The sequence below is a fragment of the Neomonachus schauinslandi genome, chromosome 1 (genome assembly GCF_002201575.2).
Source record: "Neomonachus schauinslandi chromosome 1, ASM220157v2, whole genome shotgun sequence".
Taxonomy (NCBI): domain Eukaryota; kingdom Metazoa; phylum Chordata; class Mammalia; order Carnivora; family Phocidae; genus Neomonachus; species Neomonachus schauinslandi.
The window spans coordinates 67,814,249-67,836,164 of record NC_058403.1 but is presented as its reverse complement, the minus strand read 5'-3'; the positions used below and the strand labels follow the sequence as shown (position 1 = coordinate 67,836,164).

Below are 21,916 nucleotides of genomic sequence, written 5' to 3'. Positions count from 1 at the left end.
GACATCTACTCAGCCTATTTCCCACCCTCAGGCCCCAGCCTCAAGAAGCAGTTTACCTTGCAGTACTGCTACCTGTTGAATATGTTTTGCTAATACCTCCTAATTGTGTTTAACTTGTGTGATCTGATGAACCAAAAAGTACCTGCATAGATATGTAACAGGTTTAATGTTAAAATAAATATAAAGAAATTAGCCTCACATTTAATGTTATTCATTTCCATTAATGTGCTGTTCAGCAACTAGGCATGGATGCTAAGCCGTTAGTGTGTACAGCCAAAATTAACATGACTTTGCTACATCCAAATAAATATTTAGACTTTGTCTTGTCTTGGGTATACTCCAGTACCTGTAACCAGCACCAATGTTGGCAGCTTCCTGAAAAAACCATCACCAACAACAAAGCCACAGGTCAATTTTTATAGGGCCCTTCCGATGGGTTGGGTCAGACCTGCAGTTGTCCCTGAAGGTATGGGTTTAGGGCCCAAGAAAAACCACAGCAGGTCTTTCCCTTCCTCTTACCCTGACGTTTGAATATTAAGAAAATGACCGTGTGATGTAATAGGGAGTTATGAAGACCTGAAATCTTTGGCTGTGCTACCAACAGGCTTGGGCAGGTCACAAACCTTTGTAAGCTCCAGGGCCTATAATACGAGGGAGGAGAACAGAACTAGATTATCTTTAAAGGTTTTTTCCAGGCTTTTATATTTTGTAATTCTGTGATTTCTGTAAATGGGATAAAACTAATACCAAGGGCACTTGGAGGGGAGAAGAGGACAGGCATATTTTAAGCAAGGGTGTGTGTTGGGAAGCGAGAGGAGAGGCAAAGGAGAAAGCAGTGTGGCCTGGCTGTGTGTTCCGCAGACCCAGCTGTAGGCTGCACATCCGTTCCCTCACCACTGGGTGGTGCCAGCTCCTCTCCTTGTAGCTGCAGCTTGACCCAACTGTTTCCAGGGCTTGTATTAATTTAGGGGGTGGAAACCAGCATTAAAAAAGGCGAAGGAGAAAGAGAAACAGAACCTAACCCAAAACATCAGAATGTATCACACATAGTGAGGATGTTATTTTGAAAAACCTAGTTTCCCTATTATATATTAGCATGTGCGTCTCAGAACATACTGTATAATCTTTTTCTTTGGCTCATGATAAAAAAAAATGTTTAACAGGGCGCCTGGGTGGCTCAGTTGGTTAAGCGACTGCCTTCGGCTCAGGTCATGATCCTGGAGTCCCGGGATCGAGTCCCGCATCTGGCTCCCTGCTCGGCAGGGAGTCTGCTTCTCCCTCTGACCCTCCCCCCTCTCATGCTCTCTGTCTCTCACTCTCTCTCTCTCAAATAAATAAATAAAATCTTTAAAAAAAAAATGTTTAACAAACATCTTGCTGGTTTTCCCATCCAAAATAGGATGGTAGGGATGCCTGGGTAGCGCAGTCAGTTAAGCAACTACCTTCGGCTCAGGTGATGATCCCAGGGTCCTGGGATTGAGCCCCACATCAAGCTCCTTGCTCAGCAGGGAGCCTGCTTCTCCCTCTGCCTGATGCTCCCCCTGCTTGTGCTCTCTCTCTCTCTGACAAATAAATTAAAATCTTAAAAAAAACCCCAAAAACAAAATAGGATGGTAGCCCTAGAGAGGTCTGGGTCTCTATCCATCTCTGCCCCCGCCCCCTAACTTCCCTTCTGTCTCCTCCTCTCCAGCCTCCCTGACTACTTCTGCCCTCTCCCTCTTCTTCCCCTTGTTATCCACCTACGTCACTGTTCTCCCGCACTTCTCCTCTAGCTAGGTATTTGATCCTTCTCTCTCCCCTCACTCTCTCCCCTCCCTTCTGCTGTGCCTCCCCCCACCACCATTTCTGACCCCAACTACCTCCACCCTCCATCTCCCCCTTCCTCCGCATCAGTCTCACAGGTGACAAGACACCATTGAGCTGGGGGGTGTGATGACCGGACCTCGCCCCACCCCTGACCCAGGGTTGAGACTGACTCACAAACTCCTCCCTGTGGCCTCTCCCAGACTCCTTGCTAGGCCTGGCCACTCTCCTCCCCAGAAAGGCCTTTGTTCAAACTTCCCTCCATCATTAAGGGAGCCATCACTGGCTATAGAAACCCTACCAGTTACTTAAATCCCATCTCAAATGCCCTCCCTTCTGTGAAGCCTTTTCTATTTTTCCAACTGAGGCCATTTTCTTTGCTGCTTTTAACTGCATTTGTGCTTTCCACCCCCTGAACACAAGTACCTATAATGATAATCCCCAGGACTCAGGGGGCAGAGAGCCTGGGTTTGATTCATCACTGGATACCAGCCCCACCTCCACACTAGCCCAGGGCTGGCCCAAGAAGGAACTCTGGGAAGATGCTGGCAATGTGGGCCTGGTCCAGTGGTTCCCAGGCATTTCCCATCACTTCCCCCAGCTCTTGCCTGCCCTGCTGCACACACCCTCTGCTGTTGGCTGACCCTGGCTACCTCATATCCTGGTAGGCTGACCCTGGCCTGCTCGGTGTGCCCAGCTTAGCCCCACATAGGTCTGGCCCTTCTCCCTCAGCTTCGAGCCCAGGAACACCAGGCTGGGAGTGCAGTGTGGGGTGGCCAAGGCCAAATCTAAGCTTCTGGCCAAGACTGCAGGGAAGAAGTGTATAGGAGGGATAGCTGGTTCTGGTGTTTGGTCCTTGACTTGCCTTTCCAACCCCTGCTGAAAAATGACCTATTTCAGGCAATTATTGTAAGGGTGTGGGACCTGGATGACATACCTGTGGAAGAAATGGGTTGAAGTGTGCCTCAAACTTGGGGATCCACAGAGAAACTGGTTAGATATGAATTAAACCAACCAGCATTGGCAGTCCCGGTTGGTGGTCTATGGAGTGGGGGAAGGGGAGAGAGCACAAACCCTAAGAATCTATGCCTAATCTTTAATGGGGGGAGCGTGTCCCACCCCTGGGTAAGTCACTGGCTCCTCTCTGGGCCTCAATGTCCTTATCTGTAAATGGAGATGGCTGTACTTGGTGGTGAGGAAGACCCTCTGAGCCCTGACAGCAGAGATTTTATAAAAATGTTATTGCTCGGACTCACATGCAAATAATATAAAAATAACTGAAAAGCAAAAAATAAAGTTCAGATTTAACAAAAGGTGATAAGCATTTTAAACACCTGTTCTTACCGAAGCTGAAAATCTAATCATCAAGGCAAACTGAAAGTGAATAAATTTTTTTTTCAATCACAAGTTGTAGATTAGTCCAAGTGGGGAGACTATTTAAAAAAAAACCCCCATTACTGTTTGGGGGATCTATTTACGGAATATGCATCTTATCAGAGTGCTCCTGGAATGCTTAGCAAAATACAACAGAAATGGATTTAGATCTTGTGTATCTAAGTTTCATTATCTTCGTGATTCTATAAAGAGGAGACGTAGTATGAAAATGGGAAGAGCGGAGGGTAAAAACTGAGTATCATTCCACTCAAACCTCTAACTTCAGTTAAAACCACCACTTGTAGGTAGTAAGTTCTACATGTTGAATTGCTCTTCTTTATAGAAATTTTGGTGCTTGAGAATTTCTCCGTTCAATATCTGTATAGACAGGGGTCCTTGAGAAAGATCTCTCTCTCTCTCTCACACACACACACAACTAATCCTGGTTGTCAATTTTCAAAGTGACACCATTTAAAAGATCAATGCTAACTAGCTGAGAAATGTAATATATTCACCATAACCCCCTTGGTCTAGGTAATAATTTCCTAGTGACTCAGCTAATTGTGTCATCCAGGTAGTGTCAATCTCAATCTCTCAGCCTTATAATCCTCTTCCCTCCCTCCCTTCCTCCTTCTCTCACTCTCTGGAGTATAAGCAGATAAACCGAGCTGTGCACTAGAAATGAGAGAAGTGTGTTTGCTGTTAAGTAGCACTTAACAGTAACTTCGTAAAGATGCAAATAATTGGGGTTAAAAAGAACCTTTGGATATTTTCAGGTTAAAAAGTGACTATTTCATAAGTATTCCTGAAAAGCAAACAGATGTTTAGACTCTTTTTATGGTCCTCCCATTAAGAAGCTCCCAGGAAGTTTGTATCCAAAACATATAAAGAATTTATACAACTCAACACCCCCCCCCAACAATCCAATAAAAAAAATAGGCAGAGGACCTGAATAGATATTTTCTGAAGAAGACATAGAGATGGCCAACAGACAACATGATAAGGTGTTCAATATCACTGATCATCAGGGAAATATAAATCAAAACCACAATGAGATATCACCTTACACCTGTCAGAATGGCTAAGATAAAAAAAGAGGAGGGGCACCTGGGTGGCTCAGTCGGTTAAGCGTTTGCCTTCAACTCAGGTCATGGTCCCAGGGTCCTGGGATCAAGCCCCACATCGAGCTCCCTGCTCAGTGGGGAGCCTGCTTCTCCCTTTCCCTCTGCCCTCCGCTCACGCTCTCTCTCTCACTCTCTATCTCAAATAAATAAATAAAAATTTTTTTTTAAAAAAGAGGAGAGGGGCGCCTGAGTGGCTCAGTTGGTTGAGCGACTGCCTTCGGCTCAGGTCATGATCCTGGAGTCCCAGGATCGAGTCCCGCATCGGGCTCCCTGCTTGGCGGGGAGTCTGCTTCTCCCTCTGACCCTCCTCCCTCTCATGCGCTCTGTCTCTCATTGTCTCTCTCGCAAATAAATAAATAAAAAAAAAAAAATCAAAAAAAAAAAAATTAAAAAAGAGGAGAAATAACAATTGTTGGTGAGGATTTGGAGAAAAAGGAACCCCTGTGCACTATTGGTGGGAATATAAATTGGTGTAGCCAATATGGAAAATCATATGGAGGTTCCTCAAAAAATTAAAAATAGAAATACCATATGACCTAATAATTCCACCACTGAGTCTTTACCCAAAGAAAATGAAAATACTAGTTGGAAAATATATATGCACCCCTATGCTTATTGTAGCATTATTTACAATAGCCAAGATCAGGAAGTGACCTAAGAGTCTATCAGTAGATGAATGGATAAGGAAGACGTGGTGTATTCACACACACACACACACACACACAGAAATATTACACAGCTGTAAAAAAAAGATGAGACTGTTTTGTGGCAACATGGATAGACCTAGAGGATATTATGCTAAATGAAATAAGTTAGATGGAGAAAGACAAATACCATATGATTTTACTCATATGTGGAATCTGAAAAAAAAATGAATAAACAACAAAAACCAGAATCAGAACTGTAAATACAGAGAACAAACTGATGATTGCCAGATGGAGGGGTATGGGGACATGGGCAAAATGGGTGAAGAGAAGGGGGAGCTACAGGCTTCCCATTGTGGAATGCATAAATCATAGGCACGAAAGGCACAGCATAAGAAATAGGGTCAATGACATTGTAATTGTGTTGTGTGGTGACAGATGGTAGCTAGGCTTGTGGTCAGCATAGCATAATATATAAACCCGTCAAATCAGCATGTTGCACACCTGAAACTAATGTAACATGATGTGCCAACTACACACAAATTAAAAAAAACACTAAAATTCATATAAAAGCCCCGAGGAAACTCCTTCATTCAGATATTATTTTGCAATTAAGGTTATAATTATAATTGTTAAGGTTCTGGTAGTGATGGGGGAAAAAATCATACCTAATGGTTTTCCCTATCTTGAGACTTTCACAAACAGAAGACTCAATTATGACTTCAATGGCACTAGCCCCTAAGTCTGCAAACTGTAATTCTGTTTTTAGTCTGTGTGTCCATTCGTCCATCCATCCATCAAATACCCACCCAACAAATATTGACTTGAAGTGCACTGGGTGCCGGGGTTATGCAGTAAAAGACATGAGTCTTTCATGGAGTTTCCATATGCTGTATTTCAGAGTGGCCTTCCTTGCCTTTTCCTCTCCTATTTATTAGAGATTTTAGAGGTGTTACGCTTTTTTCAATTAATCGAAATTTGTAACGGCATAAGGATAAAGCACATACTATGAGAAAAGTCTTAGCTTCTAGATCCTGTAGATTATTAATACACAGCTTCATTTTCTTGGATGTTCCCTAAGGTTGTGAATAATTTAAAACATTAATTTTTTTTGGTGGAGAGCTTCCTATATGCATTGCAGAACTCCCTTCTTTTTAATGTAGAATATACTAATTATTCAGGTTATTACTAATATCAGTTATTATGCTATATCATAAAACAGTGGCTGTGTTGGGCCTCTATATTGGGATAAAGGATCATTGGCATCGATACTGAGTAGCCCTTGACCACTGGGATTGCGGGTGTTCTTCTGCCCTTTTTTTTTTTGCAGTTTATCTGTCTTCTTTTTTTTTTTTTTTTAAAGATTTTATTTATTTATTTGAGAGAGAGAGAATGAGAGACAGAGAGCATGAGAGGGAGGAGGGTCAGAGGGAGAAGCAGACTCCCTGCTGAGCAGGGAGCCCGATGCGGGACTCGATCCTGGGACTCCAGGATCATGACCTGAGCCGAAGGCAGTCGCTTAACCAACTGAGCCACCCAGGCGCCCTATCTGTCTTCTTTTACTTTATGCTGGTAATATCAAACTACTTGCTCAAGTTCGTGACATTGATTTACTGCATCTAAGTTGCTATGGTCTTAGAAATGATCTTATCATCTAACAAGATTGTTAAACAATTTAACTAGAGGTAAGGTAGCTGTTAGGAAGGATAGAAAGGTCCTTCTGTGAAAAGATAAGAACTTTATCTTTGTGATATCTCTTTTGGCTGTTCAGAGGCTGGTTTTTATTTTCTTCTTGTTTCTCTATAATGTTATAAATAGGTAACATTTGCTGGGTAGCTGTGTTCTTGATAATTAAATTATTCCTCTACAGAATGTAGCCTTCCATATGGTTTAACTTGACTTTTTTTTTTTTTGTAAGGGCTTCTTAGAACTATACTTTGCAACTGGTAGCTATTTCAGCTGTTTAAAAACTACCAAACTGCTTACTGTGGCTTATTAGAGTGATATCATGAAATGAGTGTAAGAGGTAGATATTTTGTTACAATTGGTCCATTTTGACATAAATATTCTTTTCCCTTATACATTGATTTGGCAAAAGTAGGCCTCCCAGGAAGTACATGCTGTGATCTCTAGACTTCTTTTTTTTTTTTTTAATTTTTTTTTTAAAGATTTTATTTATTAATTTGAGAGAGAGAGTGAGAGAGAGAGAGCACAAGAGGGGGGAGCGGGAGAGGGAGAAGCAGACTCCCCGCTGAGCAGGTAGCCCGATGCGGGACTTGATCCCGGGACTCCAGGATCATGACCTGAGCCGAAGGCAGTTGCTTAACCAACTGAGCCACCCAGGCGCCCCTGATCTCTAGACTTCTACACTTACTCATTTTGGTAAGAATACGGGGAAAGTGAGACTTGTTGACTAAATCCCAGAGATCATAAATCAAAAAAGTAAAGCACCCTGCCTTACTGCTTACCAATCCAACGTCTTCTCAGATACCCTGGGGGAGATGGGATGATGCTGAGTGGGACTCAGAGGACAGAACTGGGGATCAGTGGTCAAGAATGGCTTTACTGGGATCTTATTAAAGAGCCATGAGGAGAGACTATTTCTAAGTCTGGAGATTTCCAGACAAACCAAATGGAGAGTGCTAAAATCTGTGATTAAAAAAAAAAAAAAAAAAAGGACTGGAAACTTTTATTAGGTACTCCAGAAAATCAGAAGGTTTTTTTCTCCCCTAGAAATTACTGGTTTCATCATCTGACAAGGTTAAGATGTCAGGGAAGCTGTCACATTTTGTTCTTTTAAAACTGATGCCATTTGATGACACAAGAGGGTATTAATCATCAGGAGTCGGTAAGAGAAGAGTGGGTCTCCACGTCTTATTTAGACCTTTTAGAGCCCAGGATCATTTTATACCAAACTCTGGCTTGCTCTCAGTCATTCCTAGCCAAGGGCCATACTGAGGTCTTATTTTCTACAGCTGGGCTGTCCACTCTCATAGCCACTTGCCATCTAAATTTATTAAATTGAATAAAATTAAAAATTCGGTTCTTAGCAGCACAGGTCCCATTTCAAGTGTTGAATGGCCACGCATGTCCTGTGGCTCCTGGACTGAGCAGCACAGACATGGAACATTTCCATCAGTGCAGAGAGCTTATCGGAGAGCGCTGTTCTAAGAGTTCTGCCTCCCCCATACACAGGGTCTCACCAGGAACCCTTGGGGCTGGCAGTTTTATCTCAGTAAATGCCTCGATGGGTCCGACTGTAGGACTTCCCCTGAACTGTATCCTACAACACTGAATCTCTACCTCTTGGCCCCTTTCTGCGACAGGGTCCCGAGAGAACTCTAGGACTTTATATCAATACTACTCCTGGGTCTTCAGATTCCCTCTCTTTGTATTTTGAAAACTGAGTTATTTCCATTAATTGGCTGTGTAACTAACCAACCAGTGTTCTTGCTGACTCTGTTAACAATGGAACATGTTTAGTATGCTGTCGAAAAGATCCTTAAATTGGGAGCTGGACAAAATGAATTGTGAGGCTTTAGGGCTCTATGGTTCTACTCATCTCAACAAAACATAGAGGGCCGATTGATGTTCCCTTTTTCCATAAGCTGTCAAGAAATGTGTTCCATTAGGTATTTTGATTACCTAGCTACATATTTACATATGTTTTTGTTTTGGTTGAGGGTGGGGATGATGAAGTAGCTGGGGAATAGGGGAAGTATTTAGGTTGAAAACAAAAACAAAAACAATAGAATTTGAAACCCAAGGCCCATAGGGCAGAATGATTAGCCTTAGATGAATTCTAGTGTCAGAATTTCCTACAGTTTTACTGAAGAGACTCTTAGTTCCTCAGAGCTTGGTTATCATTCTGATTGGATATGAAGGTGTTGCCAGTTAGGTCCCTAAGGAGAACTGAGGACAGACACTGCTGAATACTCAACCTCACTCTCTACGAGTGACTTTGGACAATTGTGGAGAAAGAGGGATGAGTGAGAAAAAAGTCTGAGCAACTGACTTAGAAAATTTACCAGGTAGATTTACCAATCAGCTTTGATCCACTCGTTGGGAAGCCCTGATGATGGGTATTCATGGCCCTAAGTATGTTCTGGAGAAATCCTCCACCACCTACTTGTTATGAAAATCGTAGATCTCCTGGATGTTGCCAAAGATGATGTGCTCTTTATTAAGGATCCCAGGGGGGATCTCCTCCACGCCGCTGGTCATTTCCCACAGGTATGTCTATAAGACAGCAACAGCTTCATCATGGGCAAGAACTACAAAATGCAGACAAAATAAACAGGTCTTCATGCTGGAAGGGTAGGCTCAGACTGGGCTTGCATGTGGAGTGTAAAAAAATGAGATGGTAAATACACAGAACGGGAAGAAAGAAATCCCAAATGTTCCATTATCTTCAACTGTTGCCAGAGAAACTCACGTCCTGAACTTCAGCAAAGCACAAACTCCACATTCCTCTTATTTATTAAATGTGTGTGTTAGAGTGTGTCGGGTGGGGGAGGGGGGTAGATTTGCACACTCAACTTAAGTTCATTGACTATGTCATGGTTTTTATTTTGAATTCAAGCCTTCTGTACGTTTTTGCTGGGTCCAGCTCCAGTCTGAGAAAAGTTTCTTTTCAAAAGCATTTTAAACTCCCATGCAATTACTACTGACTCTGGGAGAAAGATTTCCTCTGTTGGCTTTTATCTGTGAAGCCCTGGGAGAAGACAAAGAGCACTGAGCTTTTCTCAAGGACTGACGCTGGCAAGGCTGTCATTTTTCTAATACAGCTGTGCACTGATTACTGCAAGACTTACCTCTAAGCACTCATGTAAGTCCCTTACATAAGCCTTCTCCGTCTGCAGCAATTCAGCCATAATGAATCTAGGAAGAAAACAAACAGACTTTTAGTTGGTTCGAGATATAATACCTTATAGCTTGACTCTCAGCTTCCTGCTTTTCTCTTGCAGCTCCCAGAATGATGATTTCTGTTCAACAGAACTGCTGACTTTTGCCAAAATGCTTTGCAGAACCATCAGTTAAGCCAGGTTTTAAAAGCCAGGCACAGATACTCAAGACACCACCGCGGAGACTGGTGGGTAGCAAACTTTGTCTGTAAAGAGCTAGACAGTAAATACTCGTGGGCCATTAAGTCTCTGTCACAACCACTCCACTTTGCTGTTGTAATGTGAAAGGAGCCATGGACAATATGTAAAAACTAAGAAAGTGTGGCTGTGTTCCAATAAAACTTTATTTATGGACACAAAAGAGCTTCATCTCATTTTTACATCGCAAAATATTTTTCTTCTGCTATTTTTTCAACCATTGAAAAAAAATTGAAAAATATAAAAAATACTTTTTCCCTTACAGACTCTATGAAACAGGTGGGGGGGTCAGATTTGGCCTGTGGGCTATAGTTTGCTGACTCCTGGCCTAGACCACCTGTGCGCTTTGGCACTATTTCCACCCAGGCTCGCTTACAATCCAAACTGGTGCCCGGGAAGCGGAGCGTGCGATCACAAGCAGAGCACAAGTTAACGATGTTGTGACTACTCTTCAGTCTCTCCTAACGGAAAGGGCTGCAAGGAGAGGGCTCCCTTCCTCTTGGGCCCCTGAACAACACGATGTTCTCAGGCAGTTATTACACTGATGACGCATGGCTTCACTGTGGTGTACCAACTGCATTTGCTTTCTTTCACAGATTTTTCTTAGAAAGGGTGCTTCTTAGCTGGCATGTGATGCAGTAATATCTAATTGACCCAACATAGAGATTTATACATTTATCTTAGGCTATGTCAGTTTTTCATGGTAGCTCATAATGAAAACCCCTACTTGCAGGTGTCTTCATCTTCACATGAAAATTTTGAGAATGATTAGCCCCAAAGTGTCCTCTGTTGGAAATCTCACAAGAAATATGAAAATGGGCAGCATCTTTTCCCAGGCCTTTGTCTTTGTAGAATTTTCCTTAAAGCAATCCATTGTTCTAGCAATGGCCTTTCCGTTAATATTAAAGTACTGATTCAAAAAAATTCCCCTTTGCAGGAGTTCGTTAGCCACTCTTTTACTATTCTTACTCTATTGGAAGAGTGGAAAGGGTGTGAGCCTTGAAGTCAGACAAATAGGAGCTGAATTATTATTTTGTCAGTTATTGGAAGTAGGACTGGCTTCTCCAAACCTCAGACTCCTTACTTAGGAAACAGCTGACCACACGGGTTGCTGCAAGGATTAAATAAGATCACATAAGCAAAGTTTCTTACACATTGCAGGTGCTTGGTAGACAAGAAAAGAAGGAAAATCGGAAGGGACATAATCTGACGTGCTTTGAAAAGTTGTCTTTGGCTTCCTTGCCTTGGGTTTCTGGTATTCTTCTACCCTGTCCTTTTTTCTCCATCTGCTTCCTGCAGTTTAACCTGCCTTCTTCATAATTCAGCTCCATTACCCTCTACCCCATTTCGTTTTCTTTTCCACCTGTCCTTTTCCATCCTCTGGCTATTTGGTGTCCCAGAGAGAGTGTAGCAGGAAGATTTGGCCAAGTATGGTCTCTTTATTTCCCTCCCTGTTATAGGCCTAAGTGTGTCGCCCCGCAACCCCCCCATTCATATGTTAAAGTCCCAACTCCTAGTACCTGAGAATGTAACCTTATTTAGTCAATTGCAAATGTAAACAGTTAAGATTGGATTATACCGGAAAAGGGTAGGCCCCTATTCCAAAGTGACTGGTGTCATTAAAAGGAGAAATCTGGATATAGGTATATATTCAGGGAGAATGCCATGTGCACCTGTAGCCAGCCATCTAGAAGGTAAGGAGAAAGGCCTGGAACACATCCTTCCCTCCCAGCCCTCAGAAGGAATCAGCCCTGCCAACACTTTGATCTCAGACTTCCAGTGTCCAGAGCTGTGAAACACTGTATTTCTGTTGTTTAAACCATCCAATTTGTGATACTTTGTTACAGCAGCCCAAACAAACTAATACACTCCTTCGATAAAACACAAGCTCCAGGCTTTGCAGGACAGCTTCAGTTTCTTCTGCTCCAAGGGATCCTGGGGTCCTTCTTTATTTTGATAAGATCAACTGCATTGGGTTTCTTAATTTTAGAACATACTATTTTTTCCAGTACTACCCAAAAGGAATCTGTCAAAATATTCTTCATAAAGCCCTTGCAAAGATCTCTGGATATGTGTAACTTTCTAACACCAACACAAAGAAAGCCAAGCAATCACAAAATGGTTTGTTAGGTGGACATGGTTCATTGTTTCCACTATCCAACGCTCTATAATTCTTGATTAGTGTGAAATGTGGGTGGAAGCATCATGTCTGTCCATTCCAACCTCTGTGGGTGGTCATGAGGACACATGAAGCTCTCCAAAGGGGCATGTAGGAGTGAAAACCAAGCATAGTCATGAGGAGCTTGCTAATTGGGTAGAAGCTCCCCAAAACATACTCTTTCTTCCGGGCTGACTTCCGCTTCTCTTCATTGACTTCGTGGTTGGCGTCCCGTAGCTTGACCTCACGATCTGAAAGGCTTGCTGGGATGATGTCCAGCTCCAGGTCCTTATTGTCCTACACACAGAGAGATTGCAGAGGTCACCTTGGAGATGCCTTGGGAGAGGAACTTATCAGAGTCAGGGGAGGCGGTAGAAGGCAAAAAGAGAGGAAGATACAATGGAGCAGGTTGTAAAGACAGGGAATCCCACAAACAGCCACCTACATGTCCTCCTCTTCATGGAATTTTTTTTTTTTTTCAGATAAGAAAGATATAAAATGTTCAGGTCAAATGGTCAGGGCTAAAATCCATGGCAAGGAAAAACAATAAACACATTTAATAATTAGTGTCATATTTCCCCAAGGACTTCGGTCCTGATTAAATCTAAATGTACACACACATACACAAATTAGTCTAAAATTGGTTATTAACCATTAAAATAGATGTGAAACAGAAACACATATAGACATAAGAAAACTTTCATTTGTCAAGGGAAAATAATAAAAGCCAATATTTTTATTTAAACAAGAACTTCCCTTGGAAAGAGAAAGCTAAATGATAGAACAATTATTAAATTTGCCCATCTCTGCTTATTTTAACCACTGTTTTGTATTTATATAGGATGGAAACCTTTAGGAAAAAATCTCACGGTTTAAAGCCTTGGGGAGGTGTTATTATTTCCCCCAATTTTAGTGGTTTAAGCAGTTCACTCTCTAGTCTGTTCTGCTTCAGAGCATCAGCCTATTTAAAGATTTAAGAATTAGAAATCCTAGGATTAAATTGCCAGCCTATATTTAGCTCTTAATTCAGAGGTTACTGACCTCTATTACAAAGAAGAGATTAAAAGTCAGTCTTCCCTTGATTCTTGGCAAATAGTACCTCTTTTCAGTTGAAATGTCAAATAGCCTTTGCACAATTGCATCCCTTACTCTTGAAAGAATACTGTAATACATACTGGGGACCCTAACATTTGCTAATTAACATAATTGGGTGGAAGATGGTACTGATGAGGCCAAGGTAAAGGGTTTAGTCCTCAAAGTCAACAGTTAACTCTACACATAGAAAAACTCTGTTCTGTAGCCATGGGCCCCATCCCCAGCCAGCCAGTTTTGCTATCTAGCATTAATCATGAGAGGCTGGAGGCCAATGGCTCATCAAGATCCATCCCCTCCACTAGAAAAATCACACAAGGCAAGCGTTCTAGGGGTCAAGAGCTCAGAAAGACTGCTCTGGAGAGCCCACTTTCTTCCATGGTAATGAGAGCAGCAGTGCCAAGAGAGACGAGAAGGAAGGGTGTCCCAGGTGGGCAGCGCCCATGCCTACCTCTGTGTTGACGCCTAGCGCTTTCTCCAGGGAGTACCGGTACTTTCCCATCCTCAAGGAGAAGTCTCTGTAATGCTTGTCCACCGTGGTCACCCATTTTCTGATCTCCATGGCATGAATGTGGCCTTTTTCCACAAAGCTATCGGCCAGTTGAATCAGAAGCTTCACCTTCTCCTTTGTTTGCTGTCCCAAAAGATGGTCTCATGTTACTAGATTACATTTACTCTCATGGCCTTTCACTCCCATCCCCTTTTCTTCACAGCAGCCACAGATACCTCACTGCCTGCCTGGGTTTATAGCCCAGCTCTGTCACTAGCTGGGAGGTCTTGAACAAACTACTTAAATCCTCTGTGCCTCAGTTCCTTTATCTGCAAAATAGGGATCATAATAATCCTCCATCATAGGGTTGTTGTGAGCATTTCATGAGTAGACAATGTAGAATGCTCAGAACAGTGCCCGGGACATGGTGCTCACGTTAAGAGCTCAGGAAGCAATATATGTTAGCCAACATGATTACTGTTAAGCATCTCGTGCATTAATACAGCCCTTTATCAGGTCACAGAATATGTTGTCACATCTGAGACTCATTTGAGTCTTAAAGCATCTCTAAAATGTGAGTGGAAGGAGGTGGTGTGGATCTCTTTGAACCATAGATGAAAAAAGCTGAGGCTTAGAGAGGCTTAGGGCTTGTCCAAGTTCATACCACCTGTAAGTGAATGATAGAGCCTGTTGGCTTCTGGACCACAGTGCCTCGTTCTCTCCCTTCACTGCACTGGCCTGAAGGTAGGCTTTGTCAACAGCTAAGGTGGCACATGCCAGGATCTAAAGAAACCCAATTAGCAGATTAAGAGTAAAATCTGTCCCTTTCACCACTAGGATCCTGTCTTTAGTTTCCATTAGAGAGAGAGAGAGAGAGATAAGAAGAGAGAGAGAAGAGTTAATGAAGCTAGTATCTATTATGTGGCTGAGTAAGGTGTAGTTTTGATGTGTATTGGATTAATTTCATTTCCAGCAAGAGTTTGTTCAAGACTTACTCTGTCTACACCATTGTGCAGAGGGCTGTGGGGACAGGCTTGGGGGGTAAATAAAAGAAGAGAAAAAGATACTCATTTTCCCCAAACAGTCTATTATCTCTAGAGGGGACAAGATTGTCATGCAGAGTGGTTAAAGAACTCAGGGCATTATGAAATTGAATGTCAACATGAGAAGTATGTGGAGTTAACACTGCAGGAATTTTAAAACAGGAAAAAAAGGAAGGTGGGTTGTCATGGGCAGGAAAGGTCCTGTGGGGAGGAGGGACTTACGTTGGGTAAGATATGGAAACCAAGGAGATGTTTGAAGAAGTAAACACTTGCTCATCTTTTATCCTAAGATTGCGTTTTGAAACTCCAAGATCAGGGAAGCTTGATTAATTTTAAGAAAAAGGAAAGAATATTTAAATGATATTCTGAGAAATAAAATTATTACCTTTTGGATTGGAGGAGAGGAGATTCAAGGTTTTTTTGTTTTGTTTTGTTTTTGTTTTTTAAGATTTTACTTATTTATTTGAAAGAGAGAGAAAGAGTTCGAGCATGAGCTGGGGGGGGGGAGGGGCAGAGGGAGAAGCAGACTCCCCACCGAGCAAGGAGCCTGGTGCGGACTCCATCCCAGGACCCTGGGATCATGACCTGAGCCGAAGGCAGATGCTTAACCGTCTGAGCCACCCAGGTGTCCCGGAGATTCAGGTTTTGGATCATGCTAGAATCTAGAGAGCTGAGGGAAACTGAGGCAGAAAAATCTCTGGAGCAACAGTAGAACAGACAGAAGAGGCTTTCTTTACTCTACCCTCCTCCCTCTCTTTCTAGGCTCATCTACAGACCTCCCACAAGAGAATGACCCCTCCCCGCAACCTTCAAGAAATGCCAGGGAGGGATAGCTTCTGACCGGAAATGCAAGCAAGGCCCGGGAGATGTGGGCTCCAGCTCTCCAGCAGCTCCCACCTTCGAGCCTCTCCTATCTCAGGACAGCGGGCTGGTCCCCAGGCTGGGAGACAAGGGCCCGGAAGAGCTTTGTTGTGAAGGGAAGAAGGTGGGTCTGAGGATAGCAGAAGTAGCTCCTCAACCATGATAAGGCAAAGAAAAACAGCACTGGAAATGGGTTAAGAAAAGACCCCTGGTAGCCTAAGGACTTGTAGAGCTTACTGCATTTAGGTGGGGTTTTTTTTTTTCCCTCTGAAAAAAACTGTTATAAGGTTTGCTATTTATTTAAAGCAGAGATTAATTTTTTTGCAGCCATAATCAAGAAATCTTTACATAAAACTCTTGAAAATAGGTATTTTCTGCTCTCAGTAAGGAGACTGGGGCGTGAAATAGGGGTTTTACATCCAGCTGGTGGCAGCCCAGCCCTCCCGGCAGCTCCATCACCAGAAATCATATCCTGAAACATGGAAACTGTAATTTAGATGCAACAAGGAGAATGCCTTGTGATCAAGTGTATTCCAGCTATGTGTGGAACCTGGGGAAGCAAACGGCCAGTAAATTGGGCGGTGTAGACAAGCCCTCCCTATGTGGCCTCACCTACCTTTGGCATACCTTAGCCGCCATGCTCTCCACGGCCCCTAAACACCAGCCATGCCAAACCTCATGTGCTCTTCCCGCTGGGAGGGGTGGTTCCTACTCATCCTCACTTTCTATCCAATGGCCCTCTTTCATCTCCTCTCCTCCGCACAAGCTGAGTGGGGAATGCCCTTTCCAGTGTCCCCACACTGCCACACCATGAGTTACTTATGTGTCTCCGTCAGACCATGCACCTCTAGAAGTGTTACATCTTATTCATTTGTATCTCTAAAGTCTAGAAAATAGTAGGCGTACTATAAATGCTGAGTAAGTGAATTAGTGAGTAAATACTGTTTGGAGGTAAGGAAAGCTGGACCAGCAAGAATTGAGGGTTTCTATTGGGAAGAATGAGATTAAAAAAATCCGACCCATACACTGGACCCCAACCATGCCCACAGCACCTACTGAGAGTAGTCTGAAGTGATTTCTTACAAACGAGTGACCATGGGGGCACCACATGAGCTGCCACATGCTTGGCCACAGCTGATGTGATCAGAAGTAAAAACCTGTCTCACTTGGGCAGTCCGTCAAGATGCAGCTACTGACGTCTGTGGCTTCCTGGCCTAAAATCTCCATCTAAACAGGGACAAGGGCAATGTGCTGGGTCAGTTAAGGTTGTTTTTCTGGGGATTTGAACTGCATAGGGAAGTCGGTGGGTGGCTGCAGGGTAGAAGTGAAAACACAGGCAGCAGAAATGAGACGAGAAAGGCAAGCTAAATCATAGTAACAGTGATCACGTATTCCTGATCCCCTGTCATGACATGATCAGGCAGGGGGGTTGCTGGAACTGCCCTTGGTGGAACTTTCATGTCCAGAGGTGAGACTATGTCACATTTCTTGTTCTGCCCATGAGGCCAAAGTCACTCAGATTTTCTTGGACTCCTGGGAGGTCCAGCCATGGCTTCTCTCTTTGTTTCCACATATAGCCACACAGTATCTTTTCCCTTTCATAACTCAAACCAGTTTGAAACTCAAATCTTGCCACCAAAACAGAGTAACTTATTTAGACTGATAAAATGGGGGTCAGATTGCAGAGGCCTCTGAATGGTAGGTCAGAAGTATGGGACTGATCTAGTGGACAAAAGGGAGTCTTTAGGGAATATAATTCATTTGGACCTGGAAATCTAGAACAGACATCTCCACTTATCTTGGGCTTCATGGATCCCCTATAATGTATGTTTTGCTCTTTCTGTTTTGAATTCTATGTAATCTGATAGAAAACTCAGAGGTGAAAAAGAAGGGGTCAGTAGTTCTATTTTTCATCTTTTTTCCCCCCTTTTCTCTTCCTTCCTTCCTTTGATCAGTTAATATCATACCATCTTTCCCTAATCAGTGAACCCTACTCTGAATACAGTTTATAAAAAGTCCTTTCGGTGTCTTTTGCACATCTCACAAGTCTTTAAGATTTAGCCTTCTTGATGTTATTCTTGTAATCTCATTATCATCTTCCAATTTGCCTTTCATTGCTGATATTCCTTGTATTTACTGATACATTCTTTGTAGCTAGGAATTTATTGAGCTTCCTGATGTGGATAAACAGTTCTCTTGAGATATATCTTCATATTCATTCCAGAGGAGAGAGTTTGTCATTATATATGAGAAACTAAATCTTTCAAAAATGTCTATCACATGTGAGCTATATTCCTCTTGAGTCTCAGAAACAGAATGCCCACCTTTTACCTGAACTGTTCCTATTCTCCTTTTCTCAGTCTAACGCACCTGTCCGACAAGCCCAGTGTCCCCTTTCCTCATGGCCTGAAGTCCTGAATTAGCTAATTTAGTTCAGCTCAGGCTCCAGTCACTTTTGTTATCATTTAATTCTCTCTTGTTAAGAAGAATAATGTGTGGTGATTAACATAACATAATAAAATAAAATTTTAAAAAAGAGAATTAAGTCCAATTTGTCTCAAAGCTTCTTTCACTTTCAGAGATAAAATGACCAGTTTAGAAAAGTGTTTTTCTCAACATCATTCCTCATTGTGAGATGTAAGTTAAAACCCTGATGAGATACCACTTCACACCCTCCAGGATGGCTATATTAAAAAGACGAATGACAACAAGTGTTGGAGAGGACGTGGAGAAGTTGGAACTCTCACACACCATCAGTGGGGATGGAAAATGGCATAGCCATTTCGGAAAACAGGTCAGCAGCTCCTCAAAAAGTTAAACAAAGAGTCACCATATGGCTCAGCCCTTTCACTCCTAGGTAGATAGCTAAGAGAACTGAAAAAAATATGTTTACACAAAGGCTTGTGTACAAATATTCATAGCAACATTGTTCATGGTAGCCAAAAACTGAAAACAACCCAAATGTCCATCAACTGATGAATGGATAAACAACATGTGGCCTATCTTTATAATGGCATATTATTCAGCCATACAAAGGAATGTCAGGGTTCATCCATGCTAACACCATGGATGAACCCTGACAACATTATGATAAGGGAAAAAAGCCAGACGCAAAGACCACATATTATCTGATTCCATGATTCTGTTTATATGAAATCTCCAGAATAGGCAAATTCACAAAGACAGAAAATAGACTAGTAGTTCCAGGCCTGAGGAGAGGAAGGAATGGGGAGTGAGGGGTTTGTTTTGGGGGTGATGAATATGCTCTAGAACTAGTTAGTGGCAATGGTTGCACAACCTTGTGAATACACCAAAACCACTGAATTGTAAAAAATCAAAAAACCAAAGAACCTAAAAAAAAAAAAAAAGTTTTGCTATTAGAAAGAAATAGATTTCTTCCAGCTGTCAAGATGATTAAGCTTTCCTATCATCATGTGCCTTGACCCCTTATAAAATTTTTGAAACCCACAATAGGAAAATATCTTGTGTATTCTTCTAACTGGATTTTCTACGGCCTACCGCAATAAGAAAAATTTTGTTATCTCTTATCCCCACCCAAATTCTCTTTATCTTATTTTTATTCTTATACTTGTGGATTGCTATGTAGAAAGTACCTTTTTATATTCAGTGTTTCTTCTACTTGATCTGCTTCTTTGGAGCAGAGTATAATAATTCAATACACTCAGTATGCTCTATTGCCCTGTTTAGTTGTGAAGGCCACCATATTTATCCTCTTGTGGTTTAAGGTCAATTTGGCTTCCATTTCAAATTCATTTTACCGGTTACAAGGATTACAATTAAAGATGGCTGGTTAAAGGAGGCTTGCCTTTGGGAAGTGGGACTGGAGTGGAACAGGAGGCTATTGCCCTTTTATCAGAAGCTCTTCAGCTGGATTTGTTACCCTGTAGATATCCTAATAACAAATGGCCCCAAGGCCTGGAACATGTTAGAGGGGAAAATGAAACCCTACTGCGGAGTTAAGTTAGGAGGCATAGAGAACAGAGAGAGCCAAAGTAATAGAATCATATTAAATACAGATTTGGGGAAGGAAGTTGTTGAAATCTACTCAAACTTCTTTTTTCCCCAGGTTCACAAGTATTTGCAGCCTCTCTTCAATGCATGATTCAGTCACGTAAGTGAATAAAGTGTGGTTCTTATCCTTTGGGATCTTGCTGGCTCATATCAGAGATAACACTTCACACAGATTACTGGAGAACAGGACAGTTCATGGCAGGTCCCTTAAGGGCCAGACAGACAACAAGGGCTAGAGTGCAGGGATGGGCCAGATCACATCCTGGCATGTCAGCAGGATCAACAAAGGAGGAGGCAGTCCAGTAGAAAGGTGCGCTCTTTTTAAAAAGTATAAACTAGAAGGAAGAAAATGATATTGTAGGCAGAAAAATCATATAGAGGAGGTAGAGAAGCAAGAAAGTATATGATGTATCTCTCAGAGGGTAGGAAAATACATCCATTCAGCTGGAGCATAACATTTACACGAAAGAATAATGAAGATAAAGCTGGGGAGTAAGGTCATGCCATTGTGGAGGTTGTTCACCTGAAGGCGCTGGCGAATCACTAAAGTTCTTGGACTGGGTGGGAATATGACCCACCCAGTGTCTTAAAGATGAACAGCAATGATGAGCAGGATGGATGGATGAGAAGGAAGGAAAGGCCACAAGCATGGAACCCTATTACAGTGGTTACAACACGAATGGAAAAGAGAAGAAAGACGGAAGGAAGATTTTAAATGGACTAAATAATTCTCTACATTTCCACTTAGGTTATGAACAGATTCTGATCCTAAGAAGTTCTACTACAATCCATCCTATGTGGGTAGGAACACCAGCAGATCTGATACTATTCAGCTTGTCAACGATTCATTACTGACTCTATTTGGAGAGGGGCAGATAGACACAAAGTAGGTAATTCAAAAGCTATTTTCATTTAGATTTGAAAAGAGTTCCGTGTATCTGTCACCTTCCTAGTGCTGTCTGTTCTAGCTGGTACTGAAATGAGTCTCTTATCTAAAGTGACAGCCTTCCACATCGGATGGAAAGGCCCCAAAGCTCACAGGGATGCGGGGAAGGTTTCCCACTATCAAAAGTTCATAGTGTAGGAGTCATAAAGTGAATATCCCCTTCTGAAGGATACGTTCAGGAATGAGGCTGAGGGCCTAATTTTGTCACAGCAAACTAGAGGAAACTTGCCTTTAGTGTCGGAGGGCTCTCTGGGGGAGGAGGGGCATTAATACATTCCCCCCGCCCATGCCGTGATGCCCCACAAAAGCAGCTCTCATCCGGGGAGAGCATCTGCTGTGTGAGGAAGCGATGCCAAGACAGGCTCCTCCATGGCAGGGAGCCCAGTGTGAGGGATGAAGACGCTACAAAGAGCCAACGGAGACAGATCAGATTCTCATTCCAACCCAAGGGTCCTCAGATCAAATCCTGGCTGTGAAAACACATTTCCTCCTACCTTAGCACTTCCCGCCTCAGTGTGAGTGGGGGTGTGAGGGTGCAGGTGTGTGTGCCAGTGCATATTTTGCTCCCCAGAGACCCCAGCCTGGCCCGTTTGCAGGTCTGAGGCCAGACGGAAGTAGTCAGCTCAGGAAGTAAGACACTCACCTGCTTTGTGAACCCATCCATAGTCATCGGCCTAGAAGGCAGACTTCCCAAACCATTCAAACATCAAGAATATGCAGATAGGTGCAGATGTTCACACATGCAGTGTGCATTTCACATGAATACATCCCTCTGCCTTACTGGGTCTGAAAGAATACAGCCGAGTCTAGACCTGGAGCACGAAGATGAGTATTTGGAAGCACAGTGTAGAGGAACTGACTTCCCTCATACAGATGCTCCAACCAACAGCTGCAATTCTCTGGGTATTCAGGTTTCAAAGGAGATCACCCTACCCGTGTGTCCCCACCCGCCCTGTGGTCAGCATTCCGGTGTGGAGAGGCTGCTCTCCCTTCCATAACATGAACCTGGCCAGACTGGGGAGTGCTGGGTGGATGCGGGGTGGGCTCCCGAGTGCTTCCTACCTTGGCAGGCACCCTGAATTCCCCATATTCCTTCAGCAGTTCCTGAGTCTCCTCTGTGGTCTCTCCAGTGGAGGTATGTGTTGACAGGTAATATTCACCTGTTTCTTGGATCCAGTCCAGCGCCTGTGGGAGGAGACAGCCCACCCAGTCCCCCAAAAGTCAGTTATCCTTAGGAAAACATGCAC

General features: G+C 42.9%; 1 protein-coding gene across 1 annotated transcript in view; it reads right to left on the bottom strand.

Annotated features, from left to right (window-relative positions):
• Positions 1-21,916, bottom strand: part of KALRN (kalirin RhoGEF kinase) — a 276,016-nt gene that overhangs the window by 195,841 nt on the left and 58,259 nt on the right. Inside the window, 5 exon segments of the mRNA XM_044919773.1 lie at positions 9,075-9,184; positions 9,760-9,826; positions 12,384-12,502; positions 13,749-13,931; positions 21,732-21,854. Coding sequence (XP_044775708.1) covers positions 9,075-9,184; positions 9,760-9,826; positions 12,384-12,502; positions 13,749-13,931; positions 21,732-21,854 — 602 coding nt within the window.